At 41.5% G+C, this 19694-nt stretch overlaps 4 protein-coding genes across 4 annotated transcripts; 2 read left to right on the top strand and 2 right to left on the bottom strand.

Annotated features, from left to right (window-relative positions):
* Positions 1–409: 409 nt before the first annotated feature.
* cox7a2l (cytochrome c oxidase subunit 7A2 like) lies at positions 410–2595 on the top strand. The gene is made up of 3 exons (XM_079183124.1): positions 410–550; positions 1620–1754; positions 2304–2595. Exons 1-3 carry the CDS (start codon positions 479–481, stop codon positions 2442–2444), a joined length of 348 nt encoding a protein of 115 aa, XP_079039250.1. The 5' UTR covers positions 410–478; the 3' UTR covers positions 2445–2595.
* A 4218-nt stretch (positions 2596–6813) lies between these two features.
* On the bottom strand, positions 6814–9595 carry pigf (phosphatidylinositol glycan anchor biosynthesis, class F). The gene is made up of 5 exons (XM_079182442.1): positions 9239–9595; positions 8633–8724; positions 8248–8364; positions 8045–8153; positions 6814–7189 (listed from the first exon to the last, which is right to left on the bottom strand). The coding sequence occupies exons 1-5, from the start codon at positions 9464–9466 to the stop codon at positions 7076–7078; spliced, it is 660 nt and encodes a 219-aa protein (XP_079038568.1). The 5' UTR covers positions 9467–9595; the 3' UTR covers positions 6814–7075.
* A 713-nt stretch (positions 9596–10308) lies between these two features.
* Positions 10309–12912, top strand: cript (cysteine-rich PDZ-binding protein). Its single transcript, XM_079182278.1, has 5 exons — positions 10309–10454; positions 10643–10708; positions 11055–11109; positions 11289–11392; positions 12098–12912. The coding sequence occupies exons 1-5, from the start codon at positions 10439–10441 to the stop codon at positions 12160–12162; spliced, it is 306 nt and encodes a 101-aa protein (XP_079038404.1). The 5' UTR covers positions 10309–10438; the 3' UTR covers positions 12163–12912.
* Positions 12913–13399: 487 nt separating this feature from the next.
* On the bottom strand, positions 13400–18835 carry gch2 (GTP cyclohydrolase 2). The gene is made up of 7 exons (XM_079183211.1): positions 18731–18835; positions 15921–16252; positions 15418–15527; positions 15102–15157; positions 14498–14529; positions 14285–14369; positions 13400–14080 (listed from the first exon to the last, which is right to left on the bottom strand). The coding sequence occupies exons 2-7, from the start codon at positions 16210–16212 to the stop codon at positions 13951–13953; spliced, it is 705 nt and encodes a 234-aa protein (XP_079039337.1). The 5' UTR covers positions 16213–16252; positions 18731–18835; the 3' UTR covers positions 13400–13950.
* Positions 18836–19694: the final 859 nt, after the last annotated feature.

Raw genomic sequence — 19694 nt, 5'->3', positions numbered from 1 at the left:
AAAATATATTGTATTAACCTACTGTATTATAATCATTATGCATTAATACATCACTGTAATGCTGGAGCAGGTAAAGTTAGGGCTAATTGTAATTACTTTATAGGATATAGGCTACTGCAGGGTAGCAATGTATTAGTTTATTAAAATGTGTATCAATTATCACTGTATGAACTAACTTCAGTAAGTGAAGCTGTCAAGTACATATACTGGAGTAGGAGTACAATATGTTCCACTTATATAGCGTTACACAAACCTGTTGTTAAGTACAGTACTTTAGTAAATGTACTTAGTTAAATGATGGTTTACTAGTAGGCCTATTGTTAGTGTATCGCCTCCAGCGCGCCCCTTGAATTTTAAACAGGCAGCGTCGAGCCAGCTGACTATGTCGTCACTTTCCCTCGACGGTCGCAACAGGAAGACCTTTTGACAAGTGATTTGTGTTGTGGACGACACCTTTTTCCCGTCCTTCAGCAGGAAAATGTACTACAAATTCAGCGGTTTTACCCAGAAACTGACGGGGTCTGCTCCCGCGGCCGCCTACAGCCCTCAGGTGAGACACGGAAGCGGCGTATCGGCGAGAGCCCGAGTCGGTAACCGTCGAGGTTGACCTTCATACTTCCTGTCTTATTACACGGTAGTCCGCGCTTAACGTTATCTGACATTTAATTTAGAGGACGTTATGTGTTAAGACACCTGTACGTTGTGAAACAAACCATAAAGACGCAGTGCCCTTTTCAGAAAATGTCATTCCTTTTATTTTATTTTCATACCTTATTGCAGAACCTTTATTTTGAAAGGTTATGTGGATCCGGCCTTTACAGCTAATTTAAATGGCCGCTCAAAAGCATCTGCCAGATGTGACCTTTATTATCACTTCTCTGTTCTTCACACAGCCTCCTTTGTTGTTCTTTTGTGGTTGTGAATTAAGCCGCCATCAAGCTCTCCTGTGTCACAGTTTGAAAGTCACATTATCCAACATGGAAGTTGTTTTGTTTGGAAGAAAAAAGAGCCTGTGACATAAATAAGTGCAGAATTATAATTTTTACAATCTCCTTTCCATTTTGCTTATTATCGCTCGGCGTCTTGCACAACACGGCACATTCCCCTTGAGATGCAACAACGACTCAAAGGGCATCATCTCTGTATTTCTGGTTTAATGCTCAGAGATGATTTCCCGCTGTGAACACTTTTAGGTATAAGCTTTCTCTTAAACGGCACATAACACCGAACATTGACCTGCTTTCAGTGCCTCTCTGCATTTTCATATGTCAGATTTAATTCCCCCGCTGTTCCCCGTCTGCCTACACACACTCTTACGAGACGATTGGGTCTCCCGGTCATTTTCAAACCCAAGGTGGGTGAGAAGCTTCCTCCAAATGACGTAAAGGATGATTTCTCGTGACTCATACAGCAAAATAGCTACGGTACTGATTGAACCATCTAGAATTTTAAGATATCTTGAAATATTGCTTTATTGTTTACTGATGTAAAGCCTACAGCCCCTAAATGCTTAAGATAGGTTAAATTAAGAGGGAACATTCCTTGTATGTATGCAATGATTAAAATAAAGTCTAATGACGTTGATTAGATGCATTATTGTGTTTTCTTTCGTGGTTTAGGGGCTTAGGCCAAGTGTGCCGGCAGAGTCCCCCGCCATGGTGTTTGCCACACCCACCAAGCTGGTGTCAGAGGCGGGGTCCACAGTGGAGTACTTGGGAGCAAACAGGGTTCCGGACCTCCAGAGGCTATTCCAGGTAACATAGACACTCATGCACATCCAACATTATAAACTGAAATAGAACTCTGACAAACGTGTCCTCAGAGTGAAGGTTCATCAGCAGCTGAAGTGGTCACACTTCATCAGTCAACGCCGTGGAGATGTTTTTAGCTTTAGGCGATGGCTGGTGTTTATTTCACTCTGTTATTAATGGGGCCTTCCTTCAGTATTCATCGCAGGAGAGTCGGTGCGGGAATAGCTGAAGTTGGTCAGAGCAATCACTTCAAAGACACAGACATCACAGTGATGACTGACGCAATAATCCTTTTCATTATGAAACTGTCTGTGGAGAAAAAGCATACGTCACACAGACGATATTTAAGCGTAGTGTGTTTATGAAGCAAAGGAAAAAGAGATGAATAGTTACAGGAAAATGGTGCTCTGACCCAAATAATTAAAAAATGTTTAGGCCGATCTGAAACAACAAATTGCAGAGGATACTCTTCACTCTCTATCACATCTTTATTATTGTATTGTTTCATATTGTCCTTCTTTTCTCCTGCCCCAACTCTCCCTTGCCTCCCAGACGTCAGACGGTGTCCCCATTCATCTGAAGCGCGGCGTCCCCGACAAGCTCCTGTACCGCACCACCATGGCTCTCACTATAGGAGGCGCTCTCTACTGTCTGGTGGCTCTTTACTTTGCAGCCCAGCCCAACAGAAAGTGACCAACGCAAAACCCACGAACTTTCTGGAATTTTCCGTGCCACCTCTTGGGACTCAAATGGCTGTTAGGACATCACACTCAATGATAACAATAATAATGTCTCTCTTCTTTGTAAATCAAATGTCTAAGTGAATAAATTCTACGGGGAAACAAAGGTAATACGTGCTTATTTTTCCTTATTTGTCTTCAACATTATACCACTGAAAAAACACTAACAGACAGCTGCGCACAGGCTCCGTGTATGGAAATGAAATGGGTAGAGAGCTGCTCTTACAAATGCCAAAACAGAGTAAGCATGATGGAGACACTCCTTCTGGAACATAGCTGCTGCTCACTTGGCCCAACTACGGTGTCAAACAGTATTTATGAGTGTGGGCTTGGGTGTGACGTCAGACGCTTCTGGAGTCCGGAGGGAGACAGACATGTTGGCAGCCCCACATCAAGCTGCTGAAACACTGGCGATAATCTCAGTCTCTGCATTTCCTCTCCTGCCGTCGTGTGTATGTTTTTCTAGGTTATATTCGGCTCAACGCCTGAATCGCCTGTTATAATGCAGTAAGCTGTTACATCTCGATGTGCCCGATGCCTTTCCCACACAAACCATACCCTAACAGCCACCTCGCTCTCTTGATCTGATGTGTATTGTATGTCTCGTACGTCTACTTGGCTTCTGTGTGATTGTATTGATCGCACAGTGGGGTAGCGGGGGTCACATGACGCTCGGCGGCTGAACGCTCACAAGAGGTGGCCTCCGCTGATTTGACTGATTGGTGCGGTCCTCACGGAGAGGCTGACCACTCTTAATCAAGTAGCACACGCGTAGGTTCCACAAAGCGTGTACATGCTGTATGGCACACACAAAATGTACAGATTTTGCAGAAAGGATCAAACTGAATGTTACTAAAATGAACAGATAGTGGCGCAAAATGTTTATTTATTAAGCTATGGCACATTAATCTGTCAATAAGAATCCACTCTGGACCTCCCTTTGTCATGGCATCAATACTTCACACCCCGAGGAAAACCCTATGATGGATAATTGATGACAACACTGATTTAAAAATGAATAATTTGACCTTCTGCTGGGAAAATAATGAGTATGGTTAATAAATAAAGACATCATTTGAAAAGTGTCTTACTCCAAAACATCCTACAAAGCAAAGAGGGTGCAGATAGAACGCTTACGTGTAGGTATGTTCCAGCTGTGAGCTAGTTTATAGGTTACACAAAGCGGTTCCTTACTATCTAGATATTTAAAGAAATAACGTTTGAGTAATTGCTAAATTACCAGCAAGGGAATAAGCGATACATATTCACAAAGGGGGTTAACCGTGACCTGTTCATTGCTTATTCTGCTCTTGATTTTTGTGCCACTGTCTGGTTGGCATTGAATAAGAAAAAGTGTGAAACCGAGACCCGTCTAACACAGTGACTCCCAACCTCACACAGCGTGAAGGGGGGGGGGGGATGTTTTTGCAATCCATCAAATGGTTGTTGAGATATTTCAGTCTGGACCAAAGTGGTGGACCTCACTATGTGCTCACATTTACTTGTCATGAGATGCACCTAATATCTTGTTTTGATAATAAACTTCGTATACCTGCCTTTCATCATGAACATGAAACCTTAAATCCACCCCTCCGTCTTTCCCTCATCCTTCTTGCATCACGACAACCCACTTCCGTCTCAATGGATCCTTTTGTTTTCTCTCCTAGACCTGCCAGGAGAGACCCGATAGCTCTGCAATAACATGTTTACCACTCATAACCCAGCACTTCAATGGTTAATGAGGGGAGGACACACACACACACACACACACACACACACACACACACACACACACACACACACACACACACACACACACACACACACAGGAAACTGGGGGAAAAGGAGAGACAAAACACAGGAAGCAAGTGTGTGAGGAGGGGGTGGATGAGTGTGAGGAGAAGGTTGTTATGTGGAGGATGGGTGTGACATGTCGGGTTAATGTAATCCCTCTTTACAGCCATTCTCCTCAGCAGTACTGGATGAGTAAACGATGAAACCCGACATGTTGCAATACGAGGCACACGTCTGTCCTGTTTGACCTACCTGCTGTAATCCCTTCTTAAAATAAATCAATATAAAGTCAGTACGTGTACAATTATTCCATCTTCCAAATTATTCTGATGGCATCAATTTCTTTGTGGAAAAATGACACAATCCTGGTGTAAATCTGTGACGTTGTTACTTAAAGCTATTTTATTGTGTCAGAGTTGCTGATTTTGCTGACCTAATAAACATTAAAAATAGAAATAAATCATGTGGAAGATAAGGGAACTATGCACAGTGGACATGCCACATAATCCAACAATTCTGGATGAAAATCCTATATTTTGTGAATGTCAAAGGTCTGCAGTTTGTTCACAAATTGACTACAATGTTAGGAGACTGTATAAGGTACTAGGCTACTGCACCCAGACAGCAGTGATGATTGGACAGAGAATGAGTCTCAGGGACTGGAGTGCCTCTGCATCAAGATGAGAAAATGTCATTGTGTAAAAAAGCAGAACAATTATTTCCTCAAGAGGGGCACGGATAAAAACGAAATGTTGAGGCACACTGATCACATTGGTGTATTATACTTGTCTTTTATTCTAGGAAAGTCTTTATATTTTGGTTTAGTACTCTGGTTTTTGGGTGGAGTCAGAATGAAAAATGAAAATAGGTATTTTTTCCAATTTGCAATCTAATGTTATGAATAAATAAAGATGTTTTTCTCTGTTTTGGGGTTCTCCGTGCAGGCAAGCAAAACACGGTTTTCTTCACGAATTCAAGGTAACACTGTGTGAGTCAGGAGACTGAACCTAAAAGTGAATTTGCAAGATGCAAAACCAAGATGGTAGCTAACAAAGCTGCAGAGCTGGGTGTTGATTCTTTGTGTTCACTGCAGCCTGAGCAATATCTTTGCACGGTCATTTGATTCAATGCTCCCCCGAAAGAATATTGATCATCCAGTTTTAATTTGGGGTGCTACACCACAGAGAGCAGAGGGTGCGGTGCGTCTTAATTCGAAATATATCACTCCGCAGAAACACGACAGCTCTGCAAGCAACAAAAGCCTGCCTGCAAAAACAGCCTTGCAGGAAAAGGCTGGGGAGAGAAGAGGGGTGGAGGAGTGACAAATCACCTCTCCTCACAAAGCCCAGGCACACTAGCACAGCACGAGAACAAAACAATGAATAAATAAAGTTCTCTGAGATTCAACAGGGAGGGTGTTTTGTGAAGCAGCAGCTTTTTGTGTCGTGAGTGGACGGCCTTCCCCTCGTCTCGCAGATGAAAGCACCTCTCGCAGAGTCGAGCACTCGAACAAAGCAGCTCCATTCTGTCCTCCAAATAAATCGATTTAGAACAGCTCATAGAAAGAAAAAAACAACGAATTACAACAAAAATCACTAGATGTGACATGCCCAGTGTGATGTCACACCCCACAGGCCGGCTGGAGATGAAATCAGTGAGATCGCACCCTTTGCTCTCCGGGGGCCGTCTGGAGAAGGTGTTGGAGAAAAAGGATAATGGACGTAACAGTCGGAGGAAAAAGGTGTGCTGATTGGTGTCATAAGTGCACGTGGGCTTCTCTCTCTCCCTATATAGGTTTTGAAAATGCGTTTTCTTTCCCTCTTTTCTCCTCCTTCGGGCTATTTTCCTCAGTCTTTCCCCAGCAACTAACCTTATGTAAGAGTTCAAACACAGCGTGAATGGACAGATGCCCCTCGCTCTGTGCAGAACCTGTCCACCAATCCCACTCACGCTGCAAATTATATGTTTTTCCTGCACGTAATTACGTGAGTGGATTTGTACCACAAACATCTGTCTGCAAACAACATCCCTCACTTACTTCATTGACACCGCGATTGCAGAAAATGTAAGTTGCATTGTGGTTTCCAGGCTGCGAGGCGAGAATAAGAGATGCGAGCGTCATGAAAGGAGGGAAATTAATGTCCTTAAAATGAAAGTGAATCGATACGGTGGCCTGAGGATGTGAAAAGCTGGAATGAGAAGGAGAGGGAGGAGGGTTGAAGCGAGATTAATGGCTGTTTAAAAAGGAACAGTATTCATCAGTAGTCAGCTTGCAGGTGCAGAACTTTCTAACTTTCCAAATGAGAGTGAGGCTTGGTTTCTTCTCTTCATTTAAACTCGTTAAACACACACACACACACACACACACACACACACACACACACACACACACACACACACACACACACACACACACACACACACACGCGCGCGCGCACACACACGTGTGTGTATGCGCGCTGATCCAACAGCACCACCTACAGGTTCGAGCATTTTGGGATTCAATCACTCAAACGACTGATGTTGAGAACATTTCCAACCTTTTAATCAAAAAAAATCCAATAAAGAAGTATTGCTTCATTCATGTCAAAAATCTTCAGGAACATATTCAGCCTCCATGCGTACATCTTGCTCATAACAGTCTTGTGTTATTACAAAGTCCTCTTTTCCTACAGGCAGCAAGAGGAGCGAATGCTCCCAATAAATAACCGGTACAAAGTTAAAGGAATACAGCAGGAATACGAGAAATACCCTCGTGGTCACAGACGGAGAAACGCACACGTCTGTCCGTCACTTGCACTTGTACGTGAGCTGTTTGCGATGATAGTGGATCCACGCGGGAGCTGCAACGAGGCCGGTCAGGAAGCCGATCGTAGCGCCCAGACTGCAGGAAACAGGCCAAACCTACAAGAAGCAAGAAGAGCGAGTCTGATCGTTGCACTGATAGATCAAGAGGAGCTGAGCTATTAGAAAACTTCATCCTTTTCCCCCCTATAAGCATGTTTCCACTTGAAATGTTTTATCTCAAGAGGAACTTCTTAAAAAGGAAATTTGCATTTTCCTCCGGTCATTCTGCAGAGAACTCCCTTTGCAATTATAGTTTTAATCTTTTTCCTTTTTGTCATTCCAAAATAATGTAATTCCTGAAATAAAGAGAGGGATTTAATGGCTACTGCTTTGAATGATAATTCCAGACTTATGGAGGTTGTGTTTAATACTGTTTAATGATGAATGGAAACAACTGGCTTTTTGTGAACAGAGGACACTGTGCTGTATGAGGAGGTCAAACAAGACGACTAAGATATAGAGAAATACATCTATAATTGTAAAACTGGTGTTACAGAGATTCAATATTAGAGACAAAATGCAAAGCTGCATCGAGCTTTCTCTGGCCGAATATCAGAGTCAGACAAAACTCTGTCAGATCTATAATGTGAAAAATCCATAGCATCCTATACACTCTGATAAGGCAGCCCCGCCCTAAAGCATACTCTGCTTTATGGTCTGTTTGACTCTAAATGGACCATAATTTACTAAATGAACATCTTGCTGTATTGAAGAAGACTTGAAACTAGCGATTGAGACCATAAACTCATGTTTACAATGTTTAAATTAAGAGAGAAGTAGAGTCATTTTCTCATAGACCTCTATACAATCACACTTTGTTTTGCAGCCAGAGGAGTCACCTAAACGTGCACCTTAGGATGAAGAACCGACAGAATAAATTCTGTCTATGTGAGGGTTTTACTGTGTGCTGACCTGCCAAGGCCTGTCCCAGTCCAGCGGTATAGGAAAGGCTCCCACCCAGGCTCCTACCAAAGTGCAGGCCACTGTGATCTGTAGACAGGTGTCCCACACAGACATAGCTCTGGAGACGGAGACAGAGCGAAGCAACGACACGTTAGTATATTCAATTTAGAGACTCAAGGTCAGCACATGAAAAGAGGAGGTTTCAGGCTCACCCGTGCCGGCTGAATACTCGTATCCAGGCCTGGACATTCGGGCCGTGGACACAGAGACACCTCAGTGTGGTTAAAGAGGTCAGCAGCACAGCTAGGGAGAAAGTCTCCAAGGCGGATCTGAAACACATACAGAGAGATTTAGTGGCACGAACAGAACCTGTGTCGATACAATGAAGCAAAGAAGAAAATTGGTATTTTAAGGAGTGAATAATTACAGAATTTGAAGCTTAATGCAAGCAAAATCTGCATGAAAATCTGCAAATCTGTAGCATGTCTTTAGAGTAATCTAACAGACGGTGTGCAAATCTATTTGGTTATGTGCGTGATACATTACTCGCATCTGTTCTACATCCGTCTACACACATGAGCGTCAGCAGATACTCACTCAATCATCGGCGCTCCATAGAGAACAACCACAGTGTGGAAGAACAGGCACGACAGGAAGAAGTACAGACAGGAACGAAACAACCGAGACAGCTGCAGAGGGAAGTGGGGGAAGACGGTTAAGAGAAATAAATCATGGAAAAGGACAAAGTTCACATAACTTCAAAGTTAAAGAGTGAAAGTCTTTGTTTCCCTGGTATAAATGTTTATTTGTCTGTTTTATTCTATTTTAGCTTATTTGTATCTTCTACTTTTATCTTTTAAATCCAATGAATGTGTCTTTTTAGATTGACTTATGTTTCTTTTCTTAATGCTTTTATGTTCTATGTGAAGCACTTTGAATGGTCTTGTTTATAGTTAAAGGTAACATACAAATAAACCTGTCTTGTGGCCCTTTAGAGAGAGCCTGGCCCCTAGAAGTCATTAACTACATAACTAAACAACTCAGATGTATAAAAGAAACAACAACAGGTATTTACAATATCAGCTACTGCAGTCAGTACTTTCACTTTGCATACTTTAAGTACATTTTTCCAGTAACACTTCAGTATTTCTTCTCATGCATGTGTCTGTAGTTGTACTTCACAATGAGAGTACGTCGGATCACCTTGTATCCCACTGTGTGCTTCTTGGTGGGCGGCGTGATGCCGAGCAGCCAGAAGACGGCGACACTGACCGCGGTGACCGCACCGGACACCGAGTAGAGCCACAGCAGGTGAGTGCCGTACACCGAGAAGCCGCGCACGAGCGCCGCAGGTAGAACGGTGGCCATGAACACCGAGGCGGCGATGATGGCGTGAGTGGACGCCATGGATCTGATTTCATGGCCCCACATGATGAACCACGTGACTATCTAATACAGGAGAATAAAATGCAAACGGAAAAATTCAAATGAAGTGCTCATAAATGTTAATTCAGCAACGGATGAACGGCGGAGGTTTAATCCATGGTTGAGTATCTTCACCTGCCTTCCGTAAACATGGAGTAACAAAGACTTCCGCTTGGACTTCACAATAAAAGTCCAATAGTATCACTCGCAAAATGCTAGTTTATCTCAGGTATGAACTGAAATGAAACAAAACAAGAGAATACTGTTTTATATTAATTATAATATGTTGTACACATCACACACGCTTTGTTGTTTATGTCGTCCAAAGGCCAGTGGTATTCGTACTGATATTTATAACATTATAATGTGCAGCAGCAGTGTCTACTTCTTTTTATATGTTCAAACTTTAATGTAGGCTTTCTATAGGATTATATTGGCCTCTCCTAAACTGATGCAAGATACTTTTTCTGTGTTTGTGTGTCTGTGTAGAAGCTGAAATACAATCTGAGAATTTTAGAGATCGTCCTTATAATACTTAATATCTATGTCTCTGAAATAAAATTAAAATAATTTTAGAGAACTGACCTAGTTGCATTCTTTCCCCATATTAATTGTTGTCTCAAATATTGTTAAATAAATACCATGAAGGCCTTGGATGTAAACTCTTGCAAGAGCAATTGCCACCTTCAGTGGAATTCTATTTTGAAGAAACCTTACGAGCAAACAGGAAGTATTATTTTGTAGGTTAACCAGAAAAGAAAAAAAAAGTGACGTCGCACTGAATTTTTCTGCGACAGACGGTAGTATCAGCCAATGACATTTGTGATCGTTACAGCTTTGACCAATCAGTCTGTTGCAAGAAGGAAAGGCGAAGAAACGACCGGAAGTTTACAAACATTGACCTAGCAAGCTAGTTAGCTAACGTTTAGATTTTATTTTGACCAAAAAGCATCGATTTAAAACAAACACAGAGGAAACATGGTTTGTGAAAAGTGTACGTATCGCTCTGTTAAGATCTATCTTTAAATCTAACCTATTTTTGTGCTTTTAGCGAAGTATTTACATCATTTGGAAGCTAACTTGCTAGCTAACTGTTGTCATTGCTGTTGTTGTTTTGGTCCATGTTTTGGCCCGTTAGACGTGTTATTTACACTACAAAATGTGTGTCACTCCTTATTTCAGGCGAGAAGAAGCTCGGTAAAGTCATCACACCCGACACCTGGAAGGATGGAGCACGGAATACGACAGGTAAACAGAGCACACAGATTCAGTGATCATGTGTTTTTGTCTGTTACTATGTTTATGCAAGTGCACAAGAAATACATTAGTTTTTACTTATTAAACTCTCAAAAATATACTTAAAAATGTTGCACATAAAACAGGAGCGAGTGTAATCTGTAAACCGTAATTACAGAAATAAACCTGATTATGTTTTGTTTAGTTGTTCAGATTTCCATTGGCTTTGAATTTCCATTGCAAGTTCCCAGAGCCCACTGTGAGATCTTCAAATAGCTTATTTTATCCGATCAGTCCAGTAACACCTGACTTAGATGATGATAGTTAATTGAGTTCTTTCTGCTTCTTTCACTTTCAGAGGGTGGTGGGCGTAAGCTAAATGAAAACAAGATCCTGACTTCTAAGAAAGCCAGGTGAGTAGCTCGCTGAAGTCTGACTTCCACCATTGTCTCTCACACAAGTCACACAAAAGTATTTTTTTATTGACTCACTCCTATTGTTACACATTAACATTTATCATAGTCATTTATTCCCTTACCCTCGTATTGGTGCATCTCTAGTTATGTGTCTGTAATGCATCTCCCTCTCTCAGGTTTGACCCATACAGCAAGACGGGCTTTGCTACCTGCAGGATCTGCAAGAGCTCAGTTCATCAGTCTGGATCGCACTACTGTCAGGGCTGTGCATACAAGAAAGGTATAAACTCACTCACACTGGACTTTATACTGTACATTAAAAAGAAAGTAGGAGATTTTTGCACAGATTAAAACATATTCTATGTGGCAAAATACATTGTCTGACCACGACAAATGACTTCACACATCATTCTTCACTGAGAATAACTAGTCTGAACATATCTGTATCGTCTCCTGTAACAAACTGATCACTTTGAATGGTTGGGTCACCTTAATTGCAAAAAAGGCCATCTCGTCTTGTATTTGGCTATGTCGATCGTTTTGGGTTTATTTGGCCATATTTTGACACTTCAATTCATTAAGTGAACACAGCTCTGAACGAATGCTAAAGTTTCTCTGTGTCGAATGGATTTGCTCACTTTTGCTGTTACAACTTTATAAACTGATGTCATAGCTTGTTTATGCTAACCCCAAGTGACCAAAAAATCTGTTATTGACAAAAAAGTTTGCAGACTTAGACAATGCAAGTCCTACAAATATGATAGTTACAAAAATGGGTAAAAATAAACTGTGAAACTGTAGCATATTTAAAAAAATGGATCTAATAACTTCTTTTGCTAAGTTGTTAAGAAGCATAAGCCGGTAAATGGTCCTTTCCATGCTGCATAATACAAGAAGTGATGCACCTGCCCCATATATTGCTTTTCCCTCTAAACTGATACTTTTAATTGATTTTCTTTCTTTCCTCTTTTTTTTCTGTCTTTAGGAATCTGCGCAATGTGTGGAAGGAAAGTTTTGGACACCAAAAACTACAAACAGACATCTGTGTGACGGCGTGACGATCAATGAACAGTTCCTCGAGTGAATAACGGATGTGAGAATGGGATGGATGTTTATGTTTGTCATCATTCCACAATGTCCTGCTGTAGCTCTTCTGTGCTATTGTTCCCACCTTTGTGAAAGAGAGAGACTTGCAGCTGGCTTTGCCCTCTTATTACAGAATATCCCATAATGCCACTGGAGTTATTACAGTGGCCGTACACAGGGAAGCACTGTTGATTCCAAATACACCACCAGTCATCACCTGTTTCAAGTCCAGGCTTCTAGATTTTTTTTGTATATTTTAAATGCAATACTTAAGCTTTGATTCTTTGCTGTTATACAAAGTTATTTTCTCTATGTAATATATCAAGTGTTTCATTTTTGAGTGAATTAAACCATTTAATATGAAGGACATGTGACAGGATTATTTTTTTACCTCCGCCCGACGCCATAAAGGGTACAATGTTAGCCTCTTACGCACAACATACTCATATCTGTCCTGTGTGCCTGTAATAATTGGTTTACTCTTACATAATCGTATTTGGAAACTGCTCGCTCTGCTGTCAGGTGTGCCCCCCCTCCTCCTCCATTGCTGTCAGAGATAAAGGTTATAGTTCACAGGTTGTCTGCTGACAGACTCCTCCTTTGATATCTAAAGGCCTTGCTCTCCCTCAGGCCTTCAGCCGCATGTGCGCACACTTGTTTTAATGTCTCATTATTGATTTATGTTGTACTACTGCATAAAAACAGCATCTGTCTCTAGCTAATACAGGTAATATACAGTAGGTAATGTTGGGATGTAGCAAATGAGTCGGAATAACCTTCCTATGGAAATTATTTTAAATAAACTCTGTACTTTGGTTACGAGTGACTTCAACTACAACTGGTTATATAATGATATGGATCCTTTAGTTTTCTTGTCATATCACTGCCCTTTTGCTCCTGTTATTCTGTGTCGTGGGGCATTCAGGGACTTTATACTATCCCTGTTTATAGCTGTTACACAGCCATCCCTAGAGCCCTCATGTTTAGTCAATTTAAAGTTCTCACATGCTACATACTCAAAATCTATTAGTATAAAAAGTAGAAGGTGTCTTTTGTAATGTCATTAATGAAACAAACATAAAGCACTGAAAGGTTTTCTTGGCTGTTATCGCTTATGAACAAAGTAAGGTTCACAACATTCACATTTTTTTTAAATGCTTTTATTTTAGCAAAGAATCTTCCAAATACATGCAACGGTGGTCAAAAGTCTATTCAATCCATAACTTATTCTACTCATTGGACTACAGATATAATCATTTGCATCTCAGAAACGTCATACATTACAAAGACTTTATAAATGACACATAGTTCATTCAATTATGAAAATCCGTGGATTGTAAGTACGATGATAAATTAAGGGAAGGTGTGAGAGATCCACTTTGCAAAAGCACCAATGACATTCCTATTTAAAAAAAGTGAAAATCTTCAGTATTGACATGTGCCAACATCAGGTTTCATACATAATAACAACAAAATTGCAATGTAAGACGTTAAATGTAAAATATCTACCAAAGGCACCAAGAATGGGAGTCTTATATTTCCTATAAAGTTCACAGTGATGGATTTCTGCAGCTGGACTGAAATCTATCAGGTCACTGAGGTGAGCTCCAGAGTTTGCTTGGATCCTGCATCAAACAGCAGCTTTATGTTTCCTGCTATTGGTTTGTATGTGTTCTTAAAAGTCGGATGCAGATCTACCGTTACTCTGGAGCTTTGCGTGTGCTACAGAGGCCCTGGAAGGACTGACATTCGTTAGTTGTTCTTTGAAAGAGTCAGGAACTCCTCCCTGGTTTTGGGGTCCTCCAGGTAAACTCCCAACATGGCGCTCGTCACTGTGCGGCTGTTCATCTTCTGGACACCACGCATGACCATACACATGTGCCTGCAAACACACACAAATGGCACATCAGATGTGCAGCTGCAGCATTTGACGTGCTTTGAAAAAAGTCATGCGGGGAATGTTGAAATGAGGGAATTTGCATATACCGGCAGTCTCATTATTGAACGCTGACCTTTTTAAATTTGCCCGTGTGGTACTAGGGCAGCTTTAAATTATACCAATGATGAAATTGTGATGTGTACTTACGCTGCTTCAATAACCACAGCTACACCTTTTGGCTCCAGAGCCTCTGATATTCCTGTGGCAATCTGCTTGGTTAGACGCTCCTGAACTGAAAGAGAAAAAACATTGGAGCATTATGTGAACATGATGATGCCAGATTGCATTCAAGTTCTTGGGTAAACTAGAAGAAAAGGGCTGTTGATTATGTGCACATTCGGTTATTTTTTGGTTGCTTACCTTGAAGCCTCCGACTGAAGATCTCCACAATCCTGCAGAAAGCAGAGCACAAGCACATTGAAGAGGAAGGATTAAAGATCAGGCAAAATAATGATTCATCTTTGGATAAACAGTCCCTGACTCTCTGCCTCTACTCTGGCCATCCAACTGTACAGACCCTTCATCTGTGAATTATTCACCCTACACAACTCTGTGGCGCAAGACCCAACAATAGCAACAAAAAAACACTGACTCAGTTACTGTTATTCTGGGTTCGTATGTTCAGAGATGGTGTGATATTTTAGGAAAGGGAGAAAGAAGGAGACAGACAGAGAGGCTGTGATAATAACTGGTGATTCCCACAGGTCTGAAGGGATTTTCTCATGGCTCGAGAGCGGATAGAGTTCAGACTGCGAGTGTGCTTGATGAGGGGACTAGATGATGGCCACTGGGCTTAGACTTAATCCTACAGGTCAATGTGCTGAAATAACAGAAGAACGCAGCCACCCGGCACCAACACCAGACACACACACACACACACACACACACACACACACACACACACACACACACACACACAGAGCAACATTTGCAGCGGCAGGGTTATGATGTGTGTGTGCGTTACCTTGCCAGCTTGCTCAGTCCCACCACTTTTTTGTTGGGAATATATCCGATGTGAACCTGGAGAGACAGCAGGTGTCGCATAATTAGAGCAAAGAATGGTGAATATTATCAATTCAAATGCTCACCATACAACACTTAGATACACACGCACAATCTTATGGACTTAATATTTGCTTTTTATCATCAAATGAAATGCTAACTTCATAACATTTAGAAACACACACACACTTTAATGATGATTTAATATTTGCTTTCGGCCCAGAATCACTTCCCATGCTCAAGCCCCTTCACACACACACTCACACACATGGCCTTACCTTGCCAAAAAAGGGAACCAAGTGATGTTCACACAGTGAAAACACATCTATGTTCTTCACAATCACCATCTCATCGTGGTCTTCATCAAATATGGCGTTGTTTAAGATGTCTGGGGGGTTACACACACACACATAAGCACGCTCAAAGAAATATCATCGACTTACAGGCAATGATTCACTTGATAAATGTTGGAAAAGACTGAAAAAGAATCGAGAAGACATCTTCAAGAAATCCTAGAAACCCATCAAATCTTTACACTTTTGAAGGAGGAACTCCTTTATTTCATTATTTATTTCTTTGACTCCACATTTGTGTGTTTCTTATTCCACCACCACAGACTACAGCTATTGAAAGGTTGAATCATCACAGTTAAAACGTTACAGGTAGTTTTCTTTTCTCCATTTAATCGATAAGAAAAAGAGGGACCACATCACGTCAAATCGCCTCTACGAGGATCAATCTCCCAGAGAAAAAACCCCACAGAGATGAACCTGTTACTCACCCTCGATGTTCTCGTGGTAGCCTTTGGTGAGGAACTGCATGGCCTTGGCTGCGCGCAGCGGCGTGCGCAGCAGCCCCTGCCGGCTCGCGTCCTCCCCGAGCTCCCGGATGATGCTGGTGTAGGCGGCCTCGAGCGTAGGTAAGCGGGACTTGTCCTCGTCCTCTTTGCGGGACGTCTCGTGCTTGCGGTGCACGGCGGACTTCTTGGTGTCGATGATGAGGTCGTTGAAGCTGTTGTTGCACTGGAACTCCTCCACGGTGTCGTTGACCTTTCCGTTGCTGTGGCCGTTCATGTCGGAGGTTTTGTGGGGTTTTTCTTTTTTTTTTCTGGCTCTGGAAGGAGAGAAGGAGAGATGAGATGAGTCCTGGAGCTGAGATACACTGCAGGTCTGGAGAGTTCGACTACTCTTGGTCCTGGTGCTCACCGCGTTTATAAAGCCTAAACCCGGTGCCTCATGCGCATCATTTGTCAAGTGGCCGCCTACGTCAAAACATTTTCGTCAGCAGGTTAAATGTCATCACAGAGCCCCCCCTCCCAACCCGTGCAGACGAGTTTTGTTCATCACTTGACACACATACTGTATCATCGTCCGTCTCCAGTCATTCGTTCTGATTATCTCCCTTTACTAGAAAATAGACAGACCTCTCTCTTACTGCAGGCTCGTGACTTTGTAATTTTCTGCAGTTTGTTTGCGTGATGTGCGCAGTGCCATGCAGGTAGATTGAACATTTTCAAATTGTGGCCGGAGCCACAAAACATGATGTCCAGAACATAAGGCAACACATGTCTTGGTTTGTCCGACCAACAGTTTAAACTCCAAAGGTATTACACAAACAGTGAACGGCAGCAAATCCTCAATTCTGGAAAAGCCAGAAAATATTTTACTTCATAAATGAATTAAATCAAAATAGTTTGCAATTAATTTTAGCAGAATCAGAATCAGCTATTCTGTTTTTTTTTGTACCCACACAGCTAAATACAAAACAAGGTAAACATTTAGTATTATGTACATACAACTAGGTGAAGGAGATACATATATATATACACACACACACACACACACACACACACACACACACACACACACACACACACACACACACACACATATATATATAATTGCACTCAAAATTGTTCAACCCCCATTGCAAATTAGGTTTATTGGCAAAGTTTACAAACTTTCAGCTGTTTTCAATACACAACTCAAACAAGGACAATTTAGATAGCTCAACACAACTAATACTACAACTGGTTTCTCCTAATTCAACACAAAATGTCACTTTTAATGACTACTGCAGTCAAGGGAATTGTCCAAAACGAGATCATTGCCTTACACAAACAAGGAAAAGGTAGCCTATCTGCCTTATAAAAGATAACAAAGGCACTGAATGTTCCTAGAGATACCTTTGGAAGTATAGTTTACAAGTTCAAAGAGAGAGAGAGAGAGAGAGAGAGAGAGAGAGAGAGAGAGAGAGAGAGAGAGAGGCAGACAGACAAACATATATATATATATATATATATATTTTATTGTGTATATAAGTACTTATATTTGTATGAAAAGTACAATACAAATAAAGAGTGACATGTGTATATGATTGAGTGAGGAACAGTTAACATTTTTAGAGTCCTGCCATGATTATTCCAGCTGCTTTTATGTCGCGGCTGCTATAAAGACTTCTGGAAAGAATAAACTGTTGTTTCCTCTCTCTCAGCTCCTCCATAAGCCTCCTCGCTCCTCATCTCCTCGAGGTGCATCTAAGCGATTAGAAGATCCTCCATGATGGCGCAGGGGCAAATATTTCTAGGTCAAGCGAGGAAAGATGATCGGAGGACACGAGGAAGACCAAGTTATCATATTGAAAAGCATCCATGGTTCCTGTGCTTTCCCTGCCTTGACAAGTGCAAATGCCTGCCGTGTCTACTGCTCAGTTAAGACCCTTCTACACAGAGTCAGAACTTATTCTCATGTAGCCATTCAAAACATTTCATTTAAAAGGACACTACTGTTTAAATTCCTGACTTCACCTCTCCCCTCTGGTAATATCAAAAATGAAAAAAGTAGAAAGCAATGGGTGCTGCTTTTGGAGTTAAATAATACTGAAAGCCCTGCACAAGATAATAACTCATTATTCCGTACTTCCTTAACGAGACAAAGACTCGTCGTTCTGGAGAGCATGGACAACATTTTTTGATTTGTCGTTTAATTTGGAGGACACCAGCATTTATCTTCTGGGGGCCTCGAATATCTTTAGCAAACTTAAAAGACAATCCACCCAAAAGTTGTCAAGACATTTCACTGTGAGCCACAAATGTCAACCTGCTGGTGGCACTAGAAGAACAGTCAGGGTAGACCGATCACCAAAGGTCATAAGATTCATCCTCTGAGGACCATGACTGTACAAAATCCATCCAGTCGTTGTTTAAATATTTCAATCTGGGCCAAAGTGATGGACCAACCGACAGACAGACACTAAAGTGATAACAAAAAAGTTACTACAAGTCGGGGCAGGATGAAGGGAGATTAAATGCTGGCTGAATAAATCTGAAACAAACTGTCTGTGTTGGTGAGTTAATGGCTATTTACTGAGAATAATCAAGTTATCACAGCAAACAAGGACAACGTGCTGCTCAACTCATGACGACCTCTAGCTCCGTAGTGTCTGTTGATGCCTCAGAGCTCCTCCTGCATCCGGTGTGTGATTACTATGCTGATTTACCGCTCACAAATTGGTGCAAAGGGAAGTTTAAAGCCAAATTCAGAAAAAAAAAACAGCATGGAAAACAAAGAATACAAGAAAAACTCCACTTACCAAACTCGGAGTAAGCACGTCGCCGCGACAGGAGATGCGATAATGATCTGACTAGATGACTAGATATAATGCAGACTGAGGAAATGATAAGAAACAGACTAGGAGCTAAGCGAGTCGAATGCAGACAGGTGTGTCCAACGAGCAGGAGAGCCAGGAGGACGGCTGTGCCATTTGGAACAAGAAACACTGGTCAAACTGGACCCTTTGCTCAGTATGGTTCATTTCCTGGTCAGCCAGTCAGCTCTCATTCCTCACAGCATTGTAACACAAAACATTTGCTTTTAGACAATGAAATCACTTTTACCACATTACATTTTTATGACTTATGCTATTTCTGCCAGGTGTGAGGTCTGCCAGAACACTTTGCAAAACCTAAACAGGAGTGGTTTGGGTGCATGTAAATGATAATAGTGCATGGAAAGTACAGCCATGTTGTGTTTTTTCATTTTGGCAGTTGACAAACGAACAATAGAGTATGATCACTTGTCATGGAAACACATTGATTGTGCTGTTGCTGATGATATTAGTCATGACGTTTCTTGGAAACTCGATGGCAGCATGTGTTTTCACAGATCCGGGAAAAGGGGAGCTGATATTCTCACATGCAGGCATGTAATCAACCTTTATGTTCTACCCTTCAATCAACAGTTCACACTGTGTCTTGGACTTTCCCCTCTGTTTTTTCTTTCTATTAATGTCCTTCAAATATACCCAGCAATCATATAAGTATGATGCTCAATGAAATGCAACTGATCAATGTTGAAAACTAATCCTTAAAAATCAAATAGGCGCAATTAATGCAATGCATGCTAACATCATATGATACCAAATGTCCCTTGCACAATCTAATCATGAAGTAACAGCACATTATGTGGATAGACTTCACTGTGTGATGGGAATATTTGATAATGTTAGCCACTCATTATTTGTGGTGGTCATCTGTTATTTCAAGGCTGAAGGTTTT

The sequence above is a fragment of the Pholis gunnellus genome, assembly GCF_910591455.1.
Source record: "Pholis gunnellus genome assembly, chromosome: 21".
Lineage (NCBI taxonomy): Eukaryota > Metazoa > Chordata > Actinopteri > Perciformes > Pholidae > Pholis > Pholis gunnellus.
The sequence above is the reverse complement of the archived record's forward strand: the minus strand, read 5'-3'. Positions and strand labels throughout refer to the sequence as shown.